This window comes from Paramisgurnus dabryanus, chromosome 8 (assembly GCF_030506205.2).
Source record: "Paramisgurnus dabryanus chromosome 8, PD_genome_1.1, whole genome shotgun sequence".
NCBI classification, from domain to species: domain Eukaryota; kingdom Metazoa; phylum Chordata; class Actinopteri; order Cypriniformes; family Cobitidae; genus Paramisgurnus; species Paramisgurnus dabryanus.
This window is the reverse complement of record NC_133344.1, coordinates 25,055,817-25,081,631: the sequence shown is the minus strand read 5'-3', so window position 1 is coordinate 25,081,631 and position 25,815 is coordinate 25,055,817. Positions and strand designations below refer to the sequence as shown.

General features: G+C 37.9%; 1 protein-coding gene across 1 annotated transcript in view; it reads left to right on the top strand.

Annotated features, from left to right (window-relative positions):
• The window catches only part of grik4 (glutamate receptor, ionotropic, kainate 4), a 381,199-nt gene that overhangs the window by 314,035 nt on the left and 41,349 nt on the right, over positions 1 to 25,815 (top strand). Inside the window, exon 12 of the mRNA XM_065281202.2 lies at positions 24,731 to 24,838. Within this exon, the coding sequence (XP_065137274.1) occupies positions 24,731 to 24,838 (108 nt within the window). The remainder of the gene's footprint in view (positions 1 to 24,730; positions 24,839 to 25,815) is intronic.

The window sequence follows — 25,815 nt, the reverse complement described above, 5'->3', positions numbered from 1 at the left end:
ACTATTTCACGTATTTTGTGAGATCAGGTTGGTTAATTAGAACGCACCTCATCATAAATAAATAAAACTCAGCGTAGGCCTATATGCCTCATACAAGCATTAAATATCTTTGCTGCATTTGTTCTAGAACAAACACAGTGCGAGACCTGCTTTGGCCGGTGCTTTTACACATTCTGAAGGTGCCCGTTTAATCCATTGGTTTTATCGTGTTGCAGTCTATTAGGCAACATTCCGCATAAGATGGGTTTAGATTTGGAAATACATTACATCTATATTTCAGTGGCAACAGAAAAGGTGATGATGATCATCCTATGTCTTTAATATTACTACCCCAAACTAAAGCGCAGTCTCTCTTCTGAGCTGTCATTTTATTAAATGAGCCGCGGCAATTTTCAAATGAGCTTCACAAACGCCTTTATTTTCAAGTTCAACGCGATCACCTAGTACCTAAACTATTTCAAAACTAAGCACGGCGCCGCGTTTGCGGGACTCATGTTTGGCGCTGTAGGGGATTTAAAAAGTATTGTGAGGTCTGTGTGTGTGTGAGCCGGAGGCAGAGCGCAGAGAGATGCGAGTTGCGAAATTGCAGGCGCGGCTCGAAATGGCTGTTTATTTTAAATAGCATATTTTAAACTAATAGGCCTATCAGTTAACCGGTTTCAACCGGCCAATGAGGCTCGGTGGCCGGTCAAGAACATTTTTCGTTTTCGCCATCCCTAACATTTGGTTGTATTAAATGGCATATTGCACAGAGCCCCAGTGAGTTAATGTATAGAAAGAAATAATGTTTATGTTGTTTTCTTTAAATATGCTTCTGAGGCTGTGGTCTGTTGCATGAAGCTATTTGAACAACAAACTCTTAATTTTCAAAATTCAGAGTAAGTTTGGAGTCGACAAATCCAGATAAATCCAAACTGGTTTAGATCAGGATCAGATGTTGGACAGTGCTTGGTTTAAACTTTGTGTTTTATCTAGAGTTTGCAAAGCCTGTGCACCTGAAAGTGAAACCTGCTTCATGCAACAGAAAATGTACTTAACAAAAGGAAAACAGTTAATAGCAATGAAAGTTTAGAGGCTGAGGAAATTCTAGACGTTTATTCATAGTCGTATGACATGTTAATGTTTTTGCATGCGCCGAATCAACGCAAAGCTCTCTCCGTGTGTCGACTATTGAGGGCACTTGTTTGTCGTCTTAAATAAACCCATGCACACACAGACGGCGCAGCTTAAACAGTCACTCCACATAAAAACGTAATGTTTTTCATTGATCTATTCCATACACTATGAGATACAATAGCGCAACTCTCCCTAAAGTTTACTCATCAATATTTGAAGGATATAGGGAGGATTACGTCTGATTGGAACGGGACCGGACACATTCAACCTGTCTTTGCATACAGCTACTCACTTAGTGCCTTTTTAGTGTTAAATTGCTTAAAAGCACTTGAAGGTTAACATTTTAAAACACGTGTAAATTATAAACTATCCCTGTTTAATCCGCGATCGAATCGCATGCGGGTTGAAACGTGGGTTCTGATCCGTATGGATAAACTGCGATCTAACACACCACTATTTATTACAAACGCAAAGGCAAACGTGACTTTATATATTCTTTTAATGTACCGTTAGGTTGTCTTCAACTTTAGTAATGAGCATTCTCGACAGTAACAGAGAGGAGCTAGCTCTAACTTCCTAATCGCAGGTTTCCACATTTAAGGAAACATATCAAAACTCAGCTCACTCACCTATGACTTTGTTGTCCTTTTTCACTATCTGCATAAAACTCCTTTCTCCGTCCTCTGTGTTTTCCTTGTTTTTCCTTGCTTTTTATTGGTGCCACCACCGTTCGTTACTATAAGTGTGCGCCTACTAATTGACTCCGATAACAACATGTCACGGTAGAGTGGTTCCTCGGGTCTAGACAATTTTTCATAGGCGGAGCCTCCACAAAAATTTTTATTTTAATATTTTAAGCTAATAAAAAAATGTAATATAAATAAATCAAAGCCCTGTAAAATATGAAGTTTTATTTTAAGAAAAGCAAAACCACTAGTACATAATTAATACTGACGAGACTGATGGTGTGGGAGGGGGGGCACTTGGGGTGGCCAATCAAATTGTGGGGGTGGCCCGTGCCCCCCCTGGCCCCCCCCTGGCCCCGCCCCTGAATGTCATAGAAAATGATCAGTCTCGACAATGATCATCTAGAGAGCACTCTGTGAGTTCAGTCCCTGCTGGATTGTGTTTTATTACTAGTAGAAGCGTACAGATTTATTGGTCTAAAAGTGTCAGAATCCTGTTTTATATATATATATATACATAGTATGCAGTTGCCTTCAGCATATTATAAGCAAGAACTATTAGGAAGGTCACCTCAGCCTTGCCATTTTCAGCAGGTCTGATCTTCCCAACGGCTTTCCCTGTGCAATGGTGTAGATCGATCTGCCATGTCCTATCCCACTGCTCTGCCTGAAGCTCCACCAGTCATCTCCATAAACAGAGCCCATTAAACACAGCAGCACCTTATGCTCGATCAGCCTAGCAGCCTCCGACCGGCATTCTCACCCACGCTTTTCCTCTCTCTACTAAACAAGCAATAAAAAGAATGTTCTGACTGGTAAATATTTTCTAGAAAATGTGCTTTAATTCAGGTCACCCTGTGTTTATGTTTTACTGGACGGGGTAATGAGCGATTTCAAACAGGCTAATAAAGAGTAGGACTCTGCATGCACAGGCCGATGTGTCCTCTACTGGCGTATACTGGAAACAATGACTCTCCTGAATGGATAATATAATGCAGCTAGATCAGGGCTCAGTGGTATGAGCTAGAATGGGATGCTTATGATGGGGTACCTTTTATTTCTTAAATTGACTGCACTCCAACCAAGGACATGTTAGAAGGATGAGGGGAAAGAGTTTTTTCCGTTCTGAGGTGCAGAGATGATGTGGCATGATCCCATTGACTTTGTTCTGATCTCTAAGCCAGATAGTGTAGCCGCTGTGTCTCAGGAGTGCACTGAGTGCAAATGCCCTTCAGGAGGCGTGAGAAGGGAGGCTGGTTTGTTTGGGCACACCGCCAGCCTGTTCGCCCTTAGAGCAGTAATGCAGTGAAAACTGTTGTGGTCTTAAGATTTCTGTTGTTTTTATATAACCATATTAAAATATTTTAAGCATTTTAGGATTAAAAAGGGAACATTTGTAATACCATGTTTGCATGAGAAATTATTTCTAATTAATGAATTCATGGGCAGTATTATTGTCTTGGTTTTCAGTAAAAATAACTATACATTACTAAAACTAAATTTCCTTCATTTGTTTAACCTGTTGCCATTTTCTTGCATTAAACATAAATTTGTTATTGCAGTCATAAAAATAAACTTAAATCAAATGGTAGCACTTTATTTTACAGTCTGTGTACTTACCTTGTACATATATGGTAAATATGTTGTACTAACAGACAAATGTGTGGTACTTAAATATCTACCGTAGATGGTAATTAAATGGTAACATTACTGTACTTATCAGACATACTTGATAGTTATTATGTAACTCTAAATAAGTACGGTGTAATACCAGATACATACTTATAGTGTATGAATACTGTAAATAACAAAAAACGCTAGTATACTGTACTTATAAATAAATGTACAATATAAGTATTTTCTACTTACAGGCAAGTGTGGGTTAATGGGTTAAAGTGGGCAAGTGGGTTAAAATAGACTGAAAAAAGTGTGCTGGTTTTACATAACAAATTATGAATTTAAACAGCAGTGACATACTGTAAAAGTGGATTGAACTTTGTCAATGATTTTTTAACAATAAACAGCCTTAACCTGAAAACAAATGATGATAACAAAAGTTGGAATGTTCAATCCACTTAAACAGTATGTCATTGCTGTCGGAGCCGATGGCGTGGTGGGCAGCGCTCCGACATGTGGTGCAAATGCACGTCCGGCGACCCGAGTTCGAATCCCGGCTCGAGGTCCTTTGCCGACCCCATACCCCTCTCTCCACCCTCTACTTTCCTGTCGTCTCCTACAACTACTGTCTATCAATAAAGGCAAAAAATGGCCCCAAAAAAAAAAAAAATAAATAAAAATAACAGTATGTCATTGCTGTTTCTTAATTCATAATTTGTTATGTAAAAACAGCACACTTTTTTCAGTCTATTTTTTAGTTTCATACACTTGCTATAATAATGTTGCCTTAGTACTGATGCAACAAAAAGACAAATCTTCAAGAAATAAAGAAGTAAATGTTCTGCTGCACTTTAAAAGTAATGTATTATTTCTCCACAACAATGCGTCTTATTTTATGCTCTTACAAGTTAATATAACTCACAGTGCTATATGTATATACTATGATATAACTTAGGTGGTAGGTCCTGTGTAATAACTGTGTAAAATGCAGCACTTTATTTTACAGCCCTGTTTCCATGCAGTTACTATGGACATACTAAATTAACCCAGTAGTTAATATGTACGATATTCAATACTTAAGTTTAAAGGGTACAACAAAGGAAAAAGATACTTAGTACAAAAACGGCACATAAGTAATGTTTGTTATTAGTTATCAATCATATACGTACACTATAAGTGCCTTTCATTAACTTACACTTGCCTGCATGTACCACACACTGACCGTGTATTTACAATTTGTAAGTACAGTAGTGTTTTTCATGAGTTACTGTACAGTATACATACACTATAAGTACCTGTAATTAACCCACACTTGCCTGTAATTAGAAAATACTTATATTGTACATTCATTTATAAGTACAGTTTTTTTCATTCGTTACAGTATACACTATAAGTACCTGTCATTACCCCACACTTGCCTGTAAGTACTAAATTCTTATATTGTACACTCATTTGTAAGTACAGTAGTGTTTCTTGTTAATTTCAGTATACATAAACTAAAAGTCAGTGGTTCTTAAACAGGGGGCCACGAGATGGTGCCAGGGGGGGGGCCCCAGTTTTATAAAATTTAAAGACAAAAATACTGATAAGCAAAATGTTTTTTAATAGGATAAAAATGTATGTACCATAACTTCGCTAGCACTGTTGCCTCACAGCAAGAAGGTCCCTGGTTTGATCCTAGGCTGAAATTCCTCCAACAGTCCAAAGACATGCAGGTTGGGTGAATTGGAGATTGATCTTTCCTACAATGTGCAACCTGTGTATAGAGTAACTTGTATATACTGTAGATTAACTGGTTCTCACCATGACCATAGATGATGCATGGCATTAAGGAATAAATCAATAAATACATGTCAGTCAGTTTTGTAAGTTATATTTTTGAATTGCTCAAAGAGCTGTGTCTGTAGCACTGTTTATACAGCTATATACAGCATTGACAACTATAGTCACTTATGTTATAGAATTTAATACTTAAACTTTTCCCCTTCTTGTTACAAACTCTCAACCATGTTCCTTATGTGTAGACTTGTTTAGAATTGTTCCAAATTACAAACTACAACCAACACCAACATTCCACATTAGAATTAGTTTGTTGGCATTTAAGTATGAACTGACCTATTGCTAAGCCTGTTGTCAGTGTAAAAATCATGTCCCAAGGTGTTTTTGATATATTAGACAGTAACACTCTAAAAACAAACGGTGCTATATAGCACCAAAAGTGGTTCTTTGCTCGTAATTATAGAAGAACCATTTTTAGTGCCATATAGCACCGGTGAAGCACCACATATGGTTCTACATAGCACTATATGGTTCTACACAGGTGCTACACAGGTGCTTCACTGATGTTATATGGCACAAAAAGTGGTTCTTCTATGATTACGAACTAAGAACCACTTTTGGTGCTATATGGCATAGGGATGCTCATATCAGTTAATTTCCCCGACCGACAACCGTAGCTTCTAAACTGAACATTAACCGTTAACTTATAAGATTTTAATATGAAATTGTCATTGAGTAAAAATACAGTTGACGGTTGTCTGTGAACTAGTAAAAACAAAACATTTAACAGCAGCGACAGATCAACAACAGCACCAGGATTCATACATCAGATCAGATTGAATTGATCACATCAGATATTCACGCAACATTACCTTATTAAAAAGCACACGATTGGTCCAGAGGATTAATATCCAAAAAGGGCAGATTGTCTCTGTTTCATCTACCACAGTGGTCATTTCTAAAGCAAGACGCTTTTCAGAAAGTTTTGCTTTTGCGTCGTCTTTCTCCGTTTGTGCAAAAAGAGAGATGTTTATGGTCAGAGGCCATCAGCGAACGTCTGTCCGGATGTGCGCGAGACAGACCGCGTCATCTTGCGCGGATACGCGCGCGTCTCCGTTCAGCCTCCAAACACGCATACAAATGATTTCTCATACAAATGATTACTTTATCAGACCGTCAGGGCAGCAATAATTTGTGTCATTTACAGGACATTCACAAATTACAGATAGAAAAGTGGCGAAATGTCTGTCGGCTCATGACAACACGAACCATGTATTAACAAATATTTTTTTATTTTAACTGATAATGTTAATCGGTCATAAATTCTTACCTTCGGTTAATGGTTAAACGGTCAATGTGAACATCCCTTATATGGCACTATTTGTTTTTAGAGTGTACATTCCAAGGCATAATATCATATTTTTTTACTTCACATTGTTTTTTACATGTAGTACTTACTGTAAGTACATTAAAAATCTACTTTCTTGCAACCAAGTGATACTTGGACTTGAGTCAAAGAAAACAAGTTATTTTGTATTATTATTAATTATTGTATTTTAATTTGACACTATATATATACTTTTTTTTTACTTTTGTAACTCAGCCAATAAGGCTGACAATGCACGACCATGGTTCTCTTGCAAAAAAACCCATTCATTTTTCCCATAGACTTTTGGTTTATCGCAAAAAAAGTTCTGTGTTTAAGAAAAGAAACTTTAAAGTGTAAATATGTGTACAAGAAATATAAGCAGCTAAATTTTGACTTCAAAATTCATAAAAGTTGTTGGACAAAACGTGTAAGTGTCGTAAACTTTTTGTTAAACACAGAGTTTATATTTTGCAATAATCCAAAAGTCTGTGAGAAAAATGAATGGACTTTTTTGCTAGGGAGCCAGTAGTCCATAAATTTCCAAGCTAGCATACAAAAATATGTTTTTATATTATGCTTTAGAATGTAGTGAAGTAAAAAATAACACTGATAAACATTTTAAATATTTCACTGCTGTCCACCTCTTACCATTAATACTAACTCTTTAAAATCACTATAGCATTCTTTTATGCAGAAAGACACACACACTCCTCCAGCCTGTTTACCCATCTGGTCGAAGCCCCGCGTGTTTCTGCTTGTGCACGAGAGAGGCAAATGTCAATTGTCTTTATTTCCCCCATCGATAGCTTTGTGGGCTATTAATTAGCCTGAGCTCTGTGGAGCCTAATAGCCGTCAGAATCTGTCTGCCTGAGCCGTGCTGCTGTTTATTTGTTTGTCTTTCTTGCTGCAGGGGTTGGCCTGCCGCTCAGCCAGCACAGGCCACTCTTGACGATTTACTAATTAAGTTTGCTAATAGAAGTAGTTAATCAAGACCTGAGATTATGCCACCTGCAGCGGTGGTCCGGCAGCAGGGAAAGATGGGGATGCGGGAATCGTGGGGACGCCCCAACTTCCCTAAACGGCAGGCATCAACCGTCGACTCTTCCCCGCTGCGAGCAGGCCGAGTCTCCCGCCTGGCATCGGTCTCGCTCTGATTCTTCCTCTCGCCATCAGAGCTCATCCTCTGCGTAGTTCAAACAGAAGCGGGCTGGGGTCTTATCTCACCCACCCTTCATGCACACTCGCAGCAGGCCCTTTTAATACACACACACAGCTATTTAAATTCGATTAAATTCACATGGGTCTGTTCAGAGAGGGAATATCACAACCTCTTCCTTTTAATTGAATTTGTTGACTTGTTCTCTCAGCACGAGACCTCATTTATTAGGCCTGTCTGTTTTATTTGTGTTTTATCACATTGTCTAAGAACAGCATTAGTTGCTAAGTTGTCAAGTTTGCACACCATGTAGATCATTGGAGATGATTCAACACTTCCTGTCGCATGCTGGGAGTTAAACTATGAATTCAGCCCTTCTCTTGAAACATATACAAGCCTGGCAAATCATCTACCATAAGGCAGTGATTGAAGGAGGTACTTGGAAAGACTTTGATTCTGCTTTGTTGAATATATAAAATATATTCAGTATTGTGCAAAAGTCTTAGGCCACCATGCCATAATTAGATTTGTTGTTTTTGCAATGTTATAGTGATCATATATAATTATTTATCAGGTTCTTTATTAGAATACTTGAGCAATAGCAGGCAACTACAGGATCTTCTTAACCTACTATAGGAAATTAAATCCTAATTTCTCATTCTAATCAAATGACTTAAGGACTTCAGTCTCAAAAAAGCTCAAAATGTGTTTTTTGCCAAAAGAGTTCACACTAAATACTGACTGATGCCTGAAGAAGACATTTAGTTTGGAAAAATATATATATTTTTTTACATATTTCCTGTATTTTCTGTTTGTATCTTAATAAAATAGATTAAAAAATGAATATGGATGGACATTAAAACTTCTAAAACAAAAAGTCTTGTGGTGGTGGCTTAAGACTTTTGCACCGTACTGTGCTTAAAATCTTAGATCCACACAACACACTTTGCTATTAAAGCAATAAACCCCAAGAAGCAGTGGGTTACCAGTGCATTTTATAACAGCTAAGGGGCGTTGTTAGGCACGGCACGAAGCCTTAGCTGTGGTAAAATGCACTGTAAACCCACTGCTTCGAGGGGTTTATTGCGTTTATAAAACGGTTACTTCATATGCATAATGTTAGCGGGACTTTATAAAATAAAACACAAATAAGTTGTAATTATATTAGTACAAATATTACTCTTCCGCCAAACAAAGTAGTTCCTCAGAATCACGTGTGACTGAAACAGGGCGCAGTTCCCAACCAACACAGATGCAGCAAAGACACAATGAAAATATGATTTAAGGCTGTGGTGTTTATTTTATAAATCACCATTCATCTAATTTATACATTAACATTTATATTGTGCAACTGTTGATGTGATGATCAAATATGCTTGGAAGCATGCTGAACTCTTTCCCTGTCAGCGCAAGTTGCCACCCAGTTTTAGTTTAATGCCTCGCAGAAAAATTATCTTCTTTAAATAAACATAAAATATCAAATGAAAGAACAGACCATCCACTTTCAAAAAAAAAAGCGTTTCATCCTACCTTCATTTGTTCTCTTATCACCTCTCAAATTTTTTAGCTAAAAGCGGAGATAATTCCATTTTTGTGAAGAACTTATGTAAGAGATCAGATTCAAAGCCATCAAAACTTACACGCTGTGTTTTCAGTGTTGAGTGAATGCGTCAGTGTTTAAGTTGGGTAAGATCGCCACCCAGTGGATAATAGCGGACGTATGAACTTGAGTTAGAAACTCCTCGGAGAACGTTTTCTCTTTATCGACGAGATGACAAATTAAAAATATGATTAAAGACACTGGTGTTTATTTTCATAAATCAGTATGTAGCAACATTGGCGCAATGATACTTATGTAATGTGGTCTCAACCGTGGGGTTACCGGTGTATTTAATCACGGCTTAGAACGCGTTTCAACCAATCAGAATGAAGAACCAGAACTGCCCATTTTATAATTCATCCTTTTAAATGTCTCAGTCCTTCAAAACAATAGAGGTTAAAGTAATGAGCATGATTGGTTTACTTTAAAGCAACACTATGTAGTTTCCATGTAAAAATGACTTACAGCTCCCCCATGTGGTTGAAAAGCACAACAGTGCCTGGTATCAGACAATCTTCTGAAGGTAGGGGGAGGGGCGGGGCTGTGTTTCCTACCCTCCACCGCCACTTTCAGAGTGTGCTTGTAGCAGCTAGGAGGCTGCTCAGGTTGCAGCAACAGTACAATTTGTCCTGTTAAAAGTTGTTCTATCACTGAAATAATTTTAAAGACATTATTTAAAGGTAAAAAAAACTACATAGTGTTGCTTTAAGTAAATCCCCTAAATAATTGCTATTGTAATAACGATGCATCTAATATTTTGTTTTATGTCTTGGACAAAAAACAGCTGTGAAACAATGCCATAACCCCAAACACCTCTCATTTTAAAGCATTTAAACATTCTGTGTGATTTCTTTATGTCTCAGCCGTAGCATGGAGTCTCGTGCCTGTGTTAAACGTGTTTCTGACACAATACAGAGAAATAGGTGTTGAGGAGTCCAGCATTATCATTGACGGAAATCATAAATAACCAGTTTATGTCTTCATCCAGACGGCAATAAAACTGTCACAGCAGCCGTAACATTCCTCTGTAATGTACACAATTTATGTCAGTTTGTGAGCTGCCTGAGGAGAGCAATAACATGAATGTGATAAAATATAGAAGATCAGACTGAAACTTGAAAACGATCCAGGATCGACACTTTAGTGTGATAATGTAGGTACTGTAAAAGAATGAGAGTGTATTTGGTAAGAATAAGGCATGAGGGTTCCAGTAGCTCAATTGGTAGAGCTTTGCATTAGCAGCACAAACGTGGGTTTGAACCTCAGGGAACACGCAAACCAACAAAAAGTGGTTTGAGTGCAGTGTTGCTTTGGTTAAAAGTGTAAATGATGGCCATGATATGTTTGTCAAATGTGTAAATGATAGGGATGTGCATGTATGTTTTTTTTTTTCATTTCGATCAATCCATAGATCTGAAAAACAAGTACTCGATTAACTAGGGGCATACGCATCATGGTGAAAAGAAAATAATTTTTATAAAAAAAATAATAAAACTTAATTTTGAAGAAACTATGAATTTTTATAAATTATAATTAAAACAAAAACTTCTAACAGGAAAAGCTGCGTGAAACTAAAGGGTTAATAAGCACAAACTGAAGCTCTTTTTCTATGACACACTCTACATAATATTAAGCCTTTAAACAACATAAATGTCTTATACAAAGTGCATCTATGTGTACTAAATGCAAGAATTTGAAATTGTATTTTGACTGTGTTTTCCTCTTTTATCGAAGTGAATCTGAAAATGACTGCAAAACCAGTGATGTGAGGTGTGTTCGTCTTCACAGCGTTGTGTGAATCAGCGGGGTTGCCACGCCTTGAATGCATATAGAAAGCTTTTAAATCTTGCATGGTACTGATGTCATACGCCGGTCTGCGCAGCTTACCTCAACGTCAAACACACACCCAGTCTTTACTACCACAGATGCTTGTAACGCTAACCAGATATCCAAATGGCACCATAACCACAAAAATTAAAAGGTAAACCCTTACGGTAATCGTTTTTGTGATCAATTATCGATGCTAAGTTCGAGTTCTCAAACAATCGATTGCTCGTGCCCATCCCTAGTAAATGATGAAAATTACTTTCTTAGTTTTCTTTTTTTCCTTTTTTTTACATTTTTGTTTTTGTAAAGTGTGACCTTTGTAAAGTTACCATGAAATCAAAAATGACATTTCTTATTTTTATGGAATATTCCAGTTATTTATTATAATTTATTATAAATGCATGTCCTGTATCTGTTTAGTACTTTATGTTTTCTATGGGAGGTAGCAAAATCTGACAAGGTAGCACAAATCGACAGTACAACGGACAAAATGGTGAATAGCAACAGGGGGCACATCATATTGATGTGATGATTGGTCAGGTCACATGTCAATCAAGCTCTCTGCAAAGGGTCAATTCCCAAAGGATGAAATCAAGTCCCAGCCTCCATTCTTATCATTCAAGAAGCCATTTCACTTGGAAAAACATCACAGTATAGAAGAAAACATCATCACAACTTCTGTTTCATGATGACTTTAGATGTCTCGTTTTTCCTGTGTTTTTGAAGCTTTGATTGTGTTTACGATGCGCAATATAACATGTATTCATGTTTCATGTGTAAAAACGCAGTATAAGGATCTCAGAAGCTATTTTTGAATGCAAGAGTGAGTTAAACCCCAATCCAGCATAATTGCACAGGACTTCCCTGTCGTGAAGTTGATGTAGTTTTGCACATTCCCATGCCTGTGTAAAAGCACCCTGTTCAGGTTGAAAGATATCGTCTAAGTGTGTCGTTTTTAACAGGCTTATCATTGTGGCCTCAGAATCATCCCTTGACCCAAACTTTACAGCTAATTGGTCAGAACAGGCTCAAGTTTTAACATCGCGTTATCCTGCTCCTAAGAAAATGAGGTGAGAAAGGCAGTTTCAGAGATGAGAGCTAAAGAGACTCTGAAAAAGTCCCAGGGTCACGAGAGAGCCAGCAGAGAGTAACTACACTGTCTTGTATTAAAAGTCGGAAAGGCATTTGCAAGCCTTGCCTGCTGTTCGAAATAGACATTAAACCAATATGTTTACTTTCAGTGTGTGTTGCAGTAATTAAATTGTGTCTGTAGACTTGAATTTTCGAGGACAGATAAAGACTATTTGATTATACACCACATGAGAGTCTTTTATTATGGGTCCCACCTGTTTGTATGCACCATCAGACCGTTTCTCTTTAGTCTTGCCAGTGTAGCCGCAGATTGGAGGTTGTCTTTTGTACAAACTCAAGCCTCAATGGGTTTTTAATGGGTTGGTCAAGGTTTCCAGCACCAAAAACAGACAGAAACTTTTAAATCACCATTTTCCATCTGCTCTTTCCTTAATATAAAGAAATAACCTTGTAAATATTGTGTTGCTGTCTCATGCTGTATTGTAAATCACAGGGGTGGTGGTGTTTACTGCATTTAACATGCTGCCACATATAAGTGACCTATCATAAAATGTATTTATGTGTGAAAATTAAATTACCCAGAAATTATTAAGCATGAAAATACGTTTCAACTAGATGTTAAAGGCACATATAAAACCTGATGTAAAATGAAATTTTAAGTACCTACAGGCTGGATATGGCCAGATGAAGCTCAATTTAAGCGCATTTTACCAGCATGCCAGTCAGCACAGAACTGATATTACCTGTGGTTATATTTTCAGGGCAATTTACAGAAAGTAAAAGACACTATAATCTTTAGACATGGGAACATGTGGGGATGAAATTACTAAAATGGCTAAGAATTGGGCGTTAGTTTTCTTCCAGCGATAACACCCCGCATTTGGCATCAGTGCCAAATATACCATCGATTTTGCTCATGCAGATATGAGTTATACATCATTCACAACATGTGAATGAAGTGTCTAGTTTTTTTTGTGTTCACTCACAAAAATAAAAAACAAACAAAAGATATATGTCAACATAATGCTTGGAATGACTTCTTTTAAATAATGTAAGTGAAATCGAAAACAAATATTCTCACAATAGTCATTTTCTTGTTACTTCATTACCCAAAATAAACTGAGATCGCCACACCCCCGCATCATTTATGTAAGATAGTTTGGACGACCCATATGTATGGCACACGCCCCGCAGTCAAGGGACTGTCAATGGCATTAAAAGCATTCAGTTTTTGCTTTCAGTACCATGAATGCATGTTGTTTTATGCGGCTTTCACAAAGGACGCGGTGTCTGCTGCTCTATGAAACCCATTTATTTCAATGGCTTGCACCGTGCAAGGGCGCAGTTTGCTGTTGCTTCGAGCAAAGCGCGAGTGCAGCGAAGCACTGCTTGAGCTCACACCGTGGTCAAAGTTCAAAATAGTTTAACTTTTGCGCTGCGCTCTGTGACGATTACTCGCACGGCCAATAGAAACAGGGCATCCAAACAAGTGCCAAAATCAAAATGGACGTAAAGCTTATACTGTGTGTTTCGGAATTCCCGGAGCTTTACAATACAAGTTTATGCTCCTACAGAGACATTGGAAGGAAAGCAGTGTCATGGAAACACGTAGCAATTCAAGTTGGCATGTCAGATGTGTTTTAAGTCAGGTAGCTTGTTGTACACTAGGTAGGCAGCTTAAAGTTACATGAAATAGAGACGGGCAACATCAGCCTCTGTATTCCTCATCCACTATTTAACCCCAAATCTAAACACTGTAGTAATTTATTGAAAACCCCGCCTACTTTGGTCGTGCCAGCATAGCGCAAATCGCTTGGCTACGCTGAACCCAGCAGCGAGCGCAGCATACACTGCGTCCTATGCGAAAGCCGCATTACTCTGCTTCTGCTTTTTGACACAAGGCATTAATAATTGACCATGATTTTACTATAGTATTGGCAGTAAAACTACAGTAACCACAAATGTACCATTGTTTCATTACAGGACCAGTTTAATAATGATATTTCTATTAAAATATGGTAAAACAAATTGCAATCTGCCAAAAACAGGATTTCTATACTTTTACAATAGTAAAACCATGTTTTCTATAAGGTTTATTTGTGAAATTATAACTAAATATTTCAATAGAAAATATATACAGGTTTGGTGGTTATACAGAGTTTGTAAAAATGTGCCTTGACTCTCATTTGTTTGGATTATATTTTTAGCTATATTCAAAATTAACCACTAACAAAACAAGTATTTCTTTTGCCCTTACATTGTTTCTAGTAGCACTTCACATACCTGACTAAAAGGCTCATTATGCAGCTCATTATGCTTTTGTGTCCTCAGGTGTCCATCACAGATTATTCAGGAACATTTATGCCTCCTCGCATACTGCATGGCTTTTTTAAGCAAAAAGGGTCTTTGAAATTTTAAATCAATACATTGTTTTATGTGAATGAGTAGGCAGGGTGATTGTCACATCATTTTGAAGAAAAAACTTTAGACTACAAGATCCAGTTCGGGAAATTAAACTAAAGCATGTTTAGTATGTATTCTCTGGGCTTATTTCAGTGACTTGTTTGGCTTTTTCAATAACCACGCATAAACATTATTCTCTCAAAAATACAAACCTACATGTTGCTTGCTGTATGGTAGACCAGTTTGTACTGAATGCTGTTTATGAGACGTTTGACATTATTATGTTTAAAGCATCTTAAAAGAGCACAAATTTCAGGGCAGGTCAAAACTTTTCCAGGGCCTCAAAACCCCCTCAATTCCCGGAGGGTTAATGGGCAGCGTGGTCTGAGGAGCTTAGCATTGTAAACATTGAAGGGTCTCCAAATACAATATTCAGTATATGAAAGGAATAATTGCACCTGGCCATTAAATAATTTGAAAATAATGCAGATCCATGGTGGTAATGCTGCACAACCATTGAGTCGGACGTAGTGTCCGTGACGTCACCCAAAACTTTGTGAAAAGCTTTTTTGAAGCCAGTAATTGTGTGGTGAAGCTTAGGTGGCCTAATCTTTCATAGATAAGATACAAAGCCATCACTGGGGCAGTACCCTTTAAAAAAGGTCCTAATATGTACCATTTAGGTACAAATATGTATCTTAGAACTGCCAATATGTACCTTTGAAGTACTTTGGGTACAAAGGTGTACCTTTTTGAAAGTGTACTGTCCCAGTGACAACTTTTGTACCTTTATTTCTAAGAGCGTAGCTCAATGCTAGTGACAGCGTTGGCAGTTCACCCGTCACTTGAGTGACCACAAGTTTTAGAAGCAGTTTTAAACAGATCAATCTTGTTGCAATAAAGTTTGGTGCAGCCTAGATGTGTATAAATAGCTTCTTGAGGAAATGTGTTTTTTAAGTTGAACGAATAAGTGAAATATGCAGCCCCCTGTTCCTTGTTTGTCTGGCCATGAAGATTTTTGGCATCCCGCTGGTTCTCTATAACAATCTCAAGCAAAGCATCGAAGCCAAGGCATCTAAGCATTATCACACATCACATGTAAATGTTTTCAGAAAGAAAGAGATTTCTGTTCCTCATTATCCATGCATGGCCAGTCAGGATCCTCAGAGAGCTGGGAGAAGACGAAGGCCTCAGAGATAAACAGGGACTGGACGAGAAATCTCTCCTCCCTGCTTTCACCGGTAGCAACAGACCATTGGGAGCTCAGGCTGAGCATTGTTAAGCGTGTATGGGGGTGTTTGGAGAAAGCTTTGATGTCAGATGTGCTTTGGGTGGAGCTCGACAGGCTCTGATCTCCACCGTCTCCTCATTATGGGAACAGCCCTGCAGCTGGCGGATAATGTCAAATAATGAATGTTGAGATTGGCTCTGCTATTTGGGAATAACAAGACATGTTTTTCTGTTGGCGGTTATACGGCACAAATTGAAATTTTGATTGTAGTGAAAGGTCGCTTTTTGAAAGGGCCTATACCCGCCTGACCTTTTAAACTGGCTTTTAACTCTTTATCCATCAACGTATGTTTCCAGTTAATGGCTGCAGGTGTGACATTTCCCTTGTTCCACATTAGAGGTTGAAAATGTTACCTACGAATAAACAACAGTGGTCAGTCATCAGCTGATGCCGCTTGGGAGTTTTCAAGTGGCGGGTCGAAGGGTCACGGGGAAACGTGCTGATTGGCACAATGGGGTGTCACCTTGAGAAGATAGTGTCAGTCAAGTGGCTTTCAAATGCCATATACACTCACTTTATGTTGACCCTAGGCACACACACTGGGTTTGGTAGTAAGCAGTCAAGTCACACACTTACACAGTTTCTCATGGAAAGCGAATGTTCAATGTTCTGTTAGCCCGAGCTCTATTCAAGCACTGAGTAAATGGTTGTGAATCTCACAAGAGGAGTTTATGTTATCTGCAGAGCTACAGAGCTTTCCCGACTGATGGTTGGGATTTAGCTTATCCATCACCCCCTTCTTCCATCTTTCCCATACCACTCTATTGATCGACTCCTGTTCACAGTCAGACTTTCACAAAAAATCTGCACGGGCCAGACTCTGCCATCCAACTGTTCTCCATTAATGGATAGATTTACAGCAGGGAAGAGGAGACGGAAATGAAAGAGAGAGATAAAGCGTGAAGGAGTGTGTCAGCATGGCTGAGGTGGTAATTGCATATGTAGCAGTTATGGACTCTATGATTATTTCTGACATGCACTAACCTGACATTATCAGAAAGCTAAAATGCATGTAGCGTGTACTGGGGGTGGAAGATATGACCAAAAGTTATATCACCGCATGAGTAATTCTATATCAAGGTAGCCGTTTATATTACCATCTAGTTATTTTCAGTCAAGTTCAACTTAAAATTGTCTTGCATAATGTACTAATGCTTATCTTTTGATAGTCCGGTGAATACAATTTGATCCACTCTGTAAAAACCCAGCTAAAGATTTTTATTTATGATTTACATATGATTTAAATTTTTTACATAAAATCATACATCATGTAAATAACATTCTGTGAAAATATAACCTTGATATCTTTAAAAATTGACTAAGTCAAAGGTTGAAATCAATGTTTAGAAAGCTTAGTTCACCCAAAAATAAAAATTCTGTTAACATTTTCATCACAAACCCACATAAATTTCTTTGCTCTGATGAAAACAAAGTAAGATATTTTGAGAAATTTTTGTAACCAAACCATTCATGGACCCCATTGACTTCCATAGTAGAATAAAAGAAGACTGTGGAAGTAAGGGACCATTTATTGCGCTTTTCCATTGCATAGTACCCCACGGTTTGGTTTGGTTTAGTTTGGGTCGGGTCAGCTTACTTTTGGGAGCTTTTCCATAGGGTGCAGTACGAAGTACCCAATACTTTTTTCGTACCACCTCGGTTGGGGTTCCAAGCGACCCGAGCTGATACCAAATGTGACGCGAAAACACTGTAGATCACTGATTGGTCTGATAGAAGCGTCATCGCTATAATGTAAATATTAGCTTTAGCTTACTGCTAAAGTCTCGAGCAAACATCTGTGTTCTGCTATAAGTTTCCAAACACCCTTTTAGCGATGAAAAACATCCACAGGGTGAGAATCCGGGACACCATAACAGTTTTTTCCAGACTTGCAGTTTGTGGCGGCACAAATGCAACTTGAATGCAGGTTTGTAACAACATGACAGTGAAAAAATGACCGAATTTTCATTTTTGGGTGAACTATCCCTTTAACTATGACTACCTTGATGCTCTTAGGCCTGTGGCTGGTAGCATAATCTGTGTAAATTAGTCTGTTTACAATTTTCTTGATGATAACCATTTTAGGTCAGGAAATAAAAACATGACCGATCTCATTTCAGTCCAAAAAGTAAAACCCTTAACTAATTGCTAGTTTGAGCTGCCTTAACTGGAAACAGTCATGCTTTTTCTAACCCCCATTTATAAAAGCTATGTAAATTACATAATTTAACGAAATGGCATAGTGTGGTCCATTTTTATGTGTATGTTAGGGTCCGCATACAGTGCGCATGATGCAATTTTCCTCATCAGAAAAACCTTGCGTACATTGTACACGATTGTAATTCGATCGGCCATAACATTTGCCATAACATTGTACATTGTAATGTAATGTTATGGCCGATCTATATATATCTATATATCGATCGCCCATAACATTACATTATGAACACCTGCCTAATATTGTGTAGGTCCCCTTTTTGCCACCCAAACCAGCCCTGACCCGTCGATGCATAGACCTCACTAGACCTTTCTATCAGAACCAGCATTAATTTTTATTGCATTTTACCTGACACTTGTCCTCAAAGTTGATGTGATAGAAGCAAAAAAATGACTTATAAGGGCCAAGTTGTGATGGCTAGAGGACTGGGTCAGAGAATCTCCAAAACTGCAGCTCTTTTGGGGTGTTCCCGGTCTGCAGTGTCTATCAAAAGTGGTCCAAGGAAGTAAAAGCGTTGAACCATTGAAAGCTTTCAGACCACCTAGCCATACTGTGCTTTTATCATTACTTTTATTTCCTGAAACCTTCTCAACTCTTTTTTTATTACCCTCTTTAAATCTCAAAGTCTGGGGAATGGGGAAAGTACTCTTGAAACATTAACCTACAATAACACCTTCTTAGACAGAATCAGACAGAAGGTTGTTGAACTTCAGATGCTGGTCCCTGAGTACATAACCAGCTCTTTGATCACATGTTCTCTATACTAGACGCTTTAAATCACTTTGTACAAGCAATGAAGCTTGGATTTGACTTTGATAATGTGTACCTGTCGGTGGTAATTAATGACAAGCGTTCATAGCTCTTGATTAATCACGACTGGTTTAAATGAACAGATATGGGTCCTGCTCAGTCAGTTACTCTCATTTACCTTGGCTTGTTGATCTCATTTTGCACACTTAATTACCAGAACTGCTCCCTTATAGCCTCTTAAAAGCTCAGTGCAGAAAATGAGTTGCTCGCCAGGCCTTTGTTGTGATTATGTATGGGCATAAAATGGACTGACGACCCTTTAAGAACATAAAAGCATGCAACCCGTTCACCTTTAAATTAGAGGGTATCATGCTCAATTGGCAGCACTGTACTTAAGGCCGACCTTATCAGATTATTTTTGTGAAAGCAGCCAAAATAGTGCTAATACCTCTTTTTAATACTATTTAGTGGTGCTTGACAAGGAAACTTTCACTGCTATTGCTTTCATGAAGTGATCAGACTTTTAACTATAATGTCAAAAAAATGGCCAAAAAATTGTCCCTAGCTATCATGGGGGTTCATTTGGAAAATTACATCATTAAGAGTTACATCATATTAACATAATAATACATAATAGTGCCTCAGATGTACATTTTGGTACCAAAAATGCATATTAGTACCTCAAATGTACATATTAATACATCAAAGGTACCTATTGTGGTAACACTTTACTTGAAGGAGTGTTCATAAGACCGGCATGACACCTTCATAATTAATGACATGACATGTGCTGTTATGTCATTTTTAATGCAAAGATGATATCGTTTGAGATGTCTTTATTATGACAACTTGACACCAAGACAACATAACTGACCACTTTTTACCAGTGATCCAAATTAAATTTGTCATTAAAATGTAATTAAGTGTTAATACTCTTTCATATAGTTTTATAACAGCGTCATGAATATTTTTCTTGACCTCAACTACAGTGGTACAAATGTAATCTGTCATTAAAATGTCAGTAAAATTACCTACAGTACAATAATGGGTTAGGTAATGCATATTGCTGCAAAGTAAAGTACATTAAATTAAATTAAATTAATTAAATGTTTTATTTGTTTTTCTTCTATGTCAGAAAATTTCTGAACTCTCTGTGTGAGGAAGAACAAGTTCTGTTAGTTGTCAGTTTTTATGCATAAAGTTAAGTACAATCTTTTGAAGTGTCTGTTGCATTTTGTTGACATAGTATTAAAGGCAGGATAGGCAGGAATTATCTAAAAAAACTTTTTTACAAATTTGTTTTAACTGTCTTTATATACCAATACATAATTTAAATGTAAGTACTCTGAAAAAGAGAGTATAAAATTTGAGTGTCTTTAGACCTCTCATGACTGTTTTAAACACAGCTCATTTTTCCATTCGGGACGAAACAAATTGGCTTGTGCGACTATCACTCTCTCTCGCGACCATGGCACCACCCCTGTTGCTATGGGATCTGCCAACACATGCGCACATCCGATTGATTTGAACGTGCACGAGGCACTCTAGGAAGAGCAATGTACGGCAGAGAAAGAGCATTCAGAACTCACAGTACCTGCATATCCAGTCAGCGAAGGCAAACAAAGGAATAAACGAAGAAATCAAACAAGAGTAAATACCGGCTGGCTTTTCCTCGAGTCAACGATGCGGTAGCGATATTGTCTCCGGAGTGTAGTCCTCATCAGAGTCAACAATGCTTTCATCACGGAAACTCTTCCATGCAAAACACTGGCTTAATAGTGAGTACTAAAAGCCATCCTATTTGTTTATATTCATAGTGATAAAGTTAGGTGTTTAAAACAGTGGTGAGAGGTTTACAGACACTCGATTTTTATACTCTCTTTTTCAGAGTACTTACATTTTACTTATGTATTGGTATATAAAGACAGTTTAAACAAATTTGTAAAAAAGTTTTTTTTAGATAATTCCTGCCTATCCTGCCTTTAACACTTAATGACATTTAAATGACAGTTCAATGTAATGTTAACCCATAAAGCTAGGTAGTTTCTTAAGTTTGATAGTTATTCTGCTATGTCATGTTTATGACAGATTTATGACAAGTTATGATGCATTGGTTAATGTCAAGTTGTCATAACAAAGACATCTCAAACAATGTCATCTTTGCATTAAAAATGACATAATTGTACAAATGACACCTAATGACAGTTGTCATAAATGTGCATAAATCCCCTTCATATTCATTACACATGTCATGTCATGATTATGAAGGTGTCATGTCAGTCTTCTGAATTCCCTTTAATTAAAGTGTTACCCACATTGCTAGCAAATGTATACATATCTTTTTTTTTACCTTTATGAAGGGTACTGAGCCAGTGACAACTAGGGAACATATGTTTTAACAGAGTACTTAGGCCACCATGCCACCATTAGATTTGTTGTTATAGCAATAATGGTATAATGACAATATTAGGAAATATAGGGAATGTGTATGCAGTATTAAAAAATAGATGTCAGAAAGTACACTACAGTGTTTATAGCAGGAACCTGCAGGCTCTCTTAAGCCTAAATGAGCCCCAATTTCTAGTTCCAATCTAATGACTTCTGTCTCCTCGAGTGAGTTCAAGATGTGCTAGTGGCGATAAAGGAGTTCACACTAAATACTGACTTTTGCCAGAAAACATTTTGTTCGTAAAATTTTCTTTTTATTTTACATTTTGTGTACATATGCAAAAGCCAAAGGGCGCTCTCATGCAGAAACTAATATGCGCCGTGCTTCAGGTATTTTCATGATAATGAAAAATAATTTATTGCAGTGTTTCCCAATCCTGGTCCTCGAGTACCCCCTCCCAGAAAGTTTTAGATGTCTGCTTATTTAAAACACCTGATTCAACTCATCAGCCTCCTTCCAAAATGGTGCACATGTCTCCCTAATGAGCTGATGAGTTAAATCAAGTGTGTTAGATAAGCAGACATCTAAAACTTTCTGGGAGGGGGTACTCGAGGACCAGGATTGGAAAACACTTATTTAGTGGATAATGATTATGTTTGACAAGTGTTGCTTTTTTAATGTATGTTATAAAAGATTTAAACTGACAGTGATTTTAAGTGGATAAGGACTTCTTTCTGATCTAAGAGCCGCAATACATGAAAGAGCTGTGCATAATTATATCTTTGCGATTCAGAATCGACATCAGACAGGCATTATTAGTATGAATCATGATTAATCGTCCCAGCCCTAGATCTTTATTAATAAAGAGAGAAAAAAAGAAATATGAACGTCATTAAAACTACTTGCTACAACAACAAAGTTGGTGGTGGCCTACGACTTTTGCACAGCCCTGTTATTGTAAGAACCTGAATTATGTGTGCAGACCAGAATATTATAGAGACTCGGATGTCTTCAGTAGTACCACCCTATACAAAACAACATTACAGTAGCAGCTGTTGCTACTTTAATAGCAGCATGCTTAAACCATTTAAACCAGCAACATCTGTATAGACCAGGGGTTCCCAAACTTTTTTTCCTGCGCACCCCCTTCTATGTCCCAACCGGGTTGGCGCACTCCCAATCCCCATTTTAAAAAAAATCCAAAAAAGCTTTGTTTTCTCACCATAAATACTCATGTTTAATCATGCGCAAATACCCAAGGGCCGGTTGCACTAGCCCGACGTTAAGAAGTTGGGTGTAATAGTCCTACGTCGGGCTTAGCTACGTCCAACATTGTGAAAAATATTTACGCCTATTGCACCATCTGAAACTACGCTCAGCGTAGATGATGCGCGCCCCCGTGTATGCGTTTAACCACTGTGATATTTAGACGCCATTCGAGTTTTCTATGGTAAAAAACGTACACTTACTGCCGTCAGCTAATAGATGACATATGAGAGGTTTCCTCATGTTTACCTGTGCGTCACGTGCAGACCCATCAAACACATTAACGAAAGCCTTTACTGTTCGCACAAAAGGTGTATAATAGTTTGCAGATTCATTATAACAGCTCAAGTTTCAAACAAAATTAAATGAAAGCTTTTAATAAGTTCTCTACAGTAAGTATTTATGTATTTTATTATATAATTCATTGGCGGTCTCTTTACCATGCATGAAAACACATTGCTCGCGTATCCTGTGCCCATGTCTTGTCACATTTCATTATTTCTATTTTTGCCATAAAAAAGTCTCTCTCTCTTGGTCCCTCTCCTCCTTCGTGACTAACAACTTTATCATAAGACGTCCCACATGACAGTTTCCCTGATTTCAGTCAGTTAAGCATATTTATAATATATATGGAATGAATGAAACGAGTTGGCACGCATATAGCGGCTGCAGTACATAACAGAAGAGCAGTGCGTTGAAAAAGACAGCAGCTGTCTTCTACGTTTCTATCAAAAACTAATAAATTATAGTTTTTTATTTAAAATAAAAGCGATTACAAAGGAAATGTTTACTGTTCATTTTTTTATTTATTTTTTGTATGGAAAAATCCCACTTAAAGAAACAGACCGCCATTACATTTTTCCTCTCGCGCACCCCCTGGTGGCAGCTCGCGTACCCCTGGGGGTGCGCGTACCACACTTTGGGAATCCCTGGTATAGACAATGCTAAAATAAAACTCTTAAACAACATCTATGTAAATGCAAAACAAATCTATGCTCAGCGTAAGTGCGTGTGTGTGTGTGTCCCAGTTTGCCGCTCTGAGCATATTTTGTTCTCCGTATTTATCCAAGCTGTGCTAAGTACAGGGCCAATCTCAGGGCAGTTCCTCCCAGCTGGCTCTTATCCAGGATCTCTTCCTGCCCACAGCGTTACTACATACACCATCCTGCTCTGTTCCTGCCCCCATCCTCTGCCTACGCCGCCTCCTGCTTGCCTAATAACTCCTAATTGTTCTCCATACCTTACTTTTACTCCATCCTTCAAAAAGTCTAGAAGTTTGTGCACCACATCACGGCCTTGTGCCTCTAATGTCATAAAGTCATTGTAGCTTTTTGACTGATGAAAGCGGCGTGATGTCTGTACCATAGGCAAGAGCAAGAACACACAATCTTTTCATCATGTTATTTCCCATAAAAAGTAGCAGTAGTGAAATGAGTTACTTCATATTGTTTCACGTTACTTTTCAAAGTAACATTCCCCTGCCGAAGTCCTTAGGGTAACACCGCCACACTTTTTTTGACAAAGTTTTTGATGCTATACATTTACTTTGAAAGGAACGAGACTGTTTGTGGCCCTCGACACTTTCATATCTTAGAGAGTGAATAATTTTAGATCCAACTCTTTTCTCGGCACAATACTCCCCTGTGTCTACGGGAATGCTAGGGATCAGGTAGTAAAGGGAAGATAAATAGAGCGGAGCCTTACAGTAAAAGTCTTTAAGCAGGAGGCCCAATGAACCATGCCGCTTCGTAATTGCAATGAAATATAAAAATGACAGGTGATTTAAGTCTGCCATGTGTGCTGGGTGGAGACTCTGCCTCCTATAAAAGGCAGCATGGTTTCCATATAGGTGTCCATGGCGGAGGGGTGCCAGCCAAACTGGAATGATAATGAGGACATTGGGTCGCTTTAGAGAATTGGGGTGTTAATGAATGCATTCTGTTGCCTCTCTGATTGAGCGTTGCATACCCCAGCGTTTTTTTAAGGTGATGTGTCTGTGTGGTTTGGTTGTGTATGAGTGTGGGTATAGCTGCATTCTCCTCTACCTGACATTGAGCCTTAAGGCTTACTCGCTGTTTCTTTATCATGTGTCATTTGGAGTTCTGGATCTTCAAATAGACATAGTTTGGCTTGAAGGCTCTGTATAACTCAAACTATCTTTGTCCTGCAGATTGGTCAGTGGCATTCAGAGCAGGGACTGTCCATGGATAAGCAGCTTCCATCATTGAACCTGACAGACACATTATTCAATACCACTCTCACCATAACTACCATCCTGGTAAGTCCTTAATCTTGTACTTTGGTTCACTCCCATAAGAGAAAGAAATCACAGATGAGATCTCTTTACTGTTACTCTAAACGTCAATGAGATTAAATGGAGAGCAAATGGAAACTTTGGCTTATGTCTCCTTTCTCTCAGATGTTTCTCCTGAGAAAAAGACTTAATGATTTCAAGAGAGATATAATAAATTGACCTAAATACAGATTATTTGACCTGTATTAGACATTTATTTTAAAGCTCCAAAGTCTTTATGCATTTTAACAATGACTCATTTGTTCCTATTTCTCTGAAGTAGGGGAGAGCAGGGGCGAAAGTACCATTTTTCAGAAAAATGTAATTTTAAAAAGGTAATGTTTTAGAGAGATATATATTTTTGCTGTGGTCAATAACGCACAAGTGTGGTCTATCAATACCAGGTGGAATTTTGAACAAATGTAAATTGACTTTGGTATAATTTCCTTTGAACATGAGTAGCGCATTGTTACGTTTGCTACAACAGAACAAGATAGGTTTTGTGTATATTTTTAGTAAATATACATGACTATGATCTTGTTTATGTGCAAACATGTTTTGTCGTATAAGTCGAATCCATCAAAAATGCGTCATGAAGACAAAAAAACGCAGTGGACTATACGTCGCATTTATTAAGAAAATGACTTCACAAAATCCAAGCCGAAGAACAGACATTTAATCTGGAAAGGCAAGTTATTCAACTAAACAATAGCAGACAAAACAGCAGACTTAATAGGTGTCTATATGTTAACGTAATATAAACAGTTATTTACACGATACACAAAAGCATACAGAACATACCTGGAAGGCTTAATATGCTAAATTAACATGATAAGCCAACGAGCATCAAGTTCGCAGGCTCGTCATTTCACAACACTGAATTCATTGAATTACATAAATACAGGAGCAGCATATAGCGGACTCTCGCGGCTGTAGACGGTAATGTTGTCTCTTTGTTCATA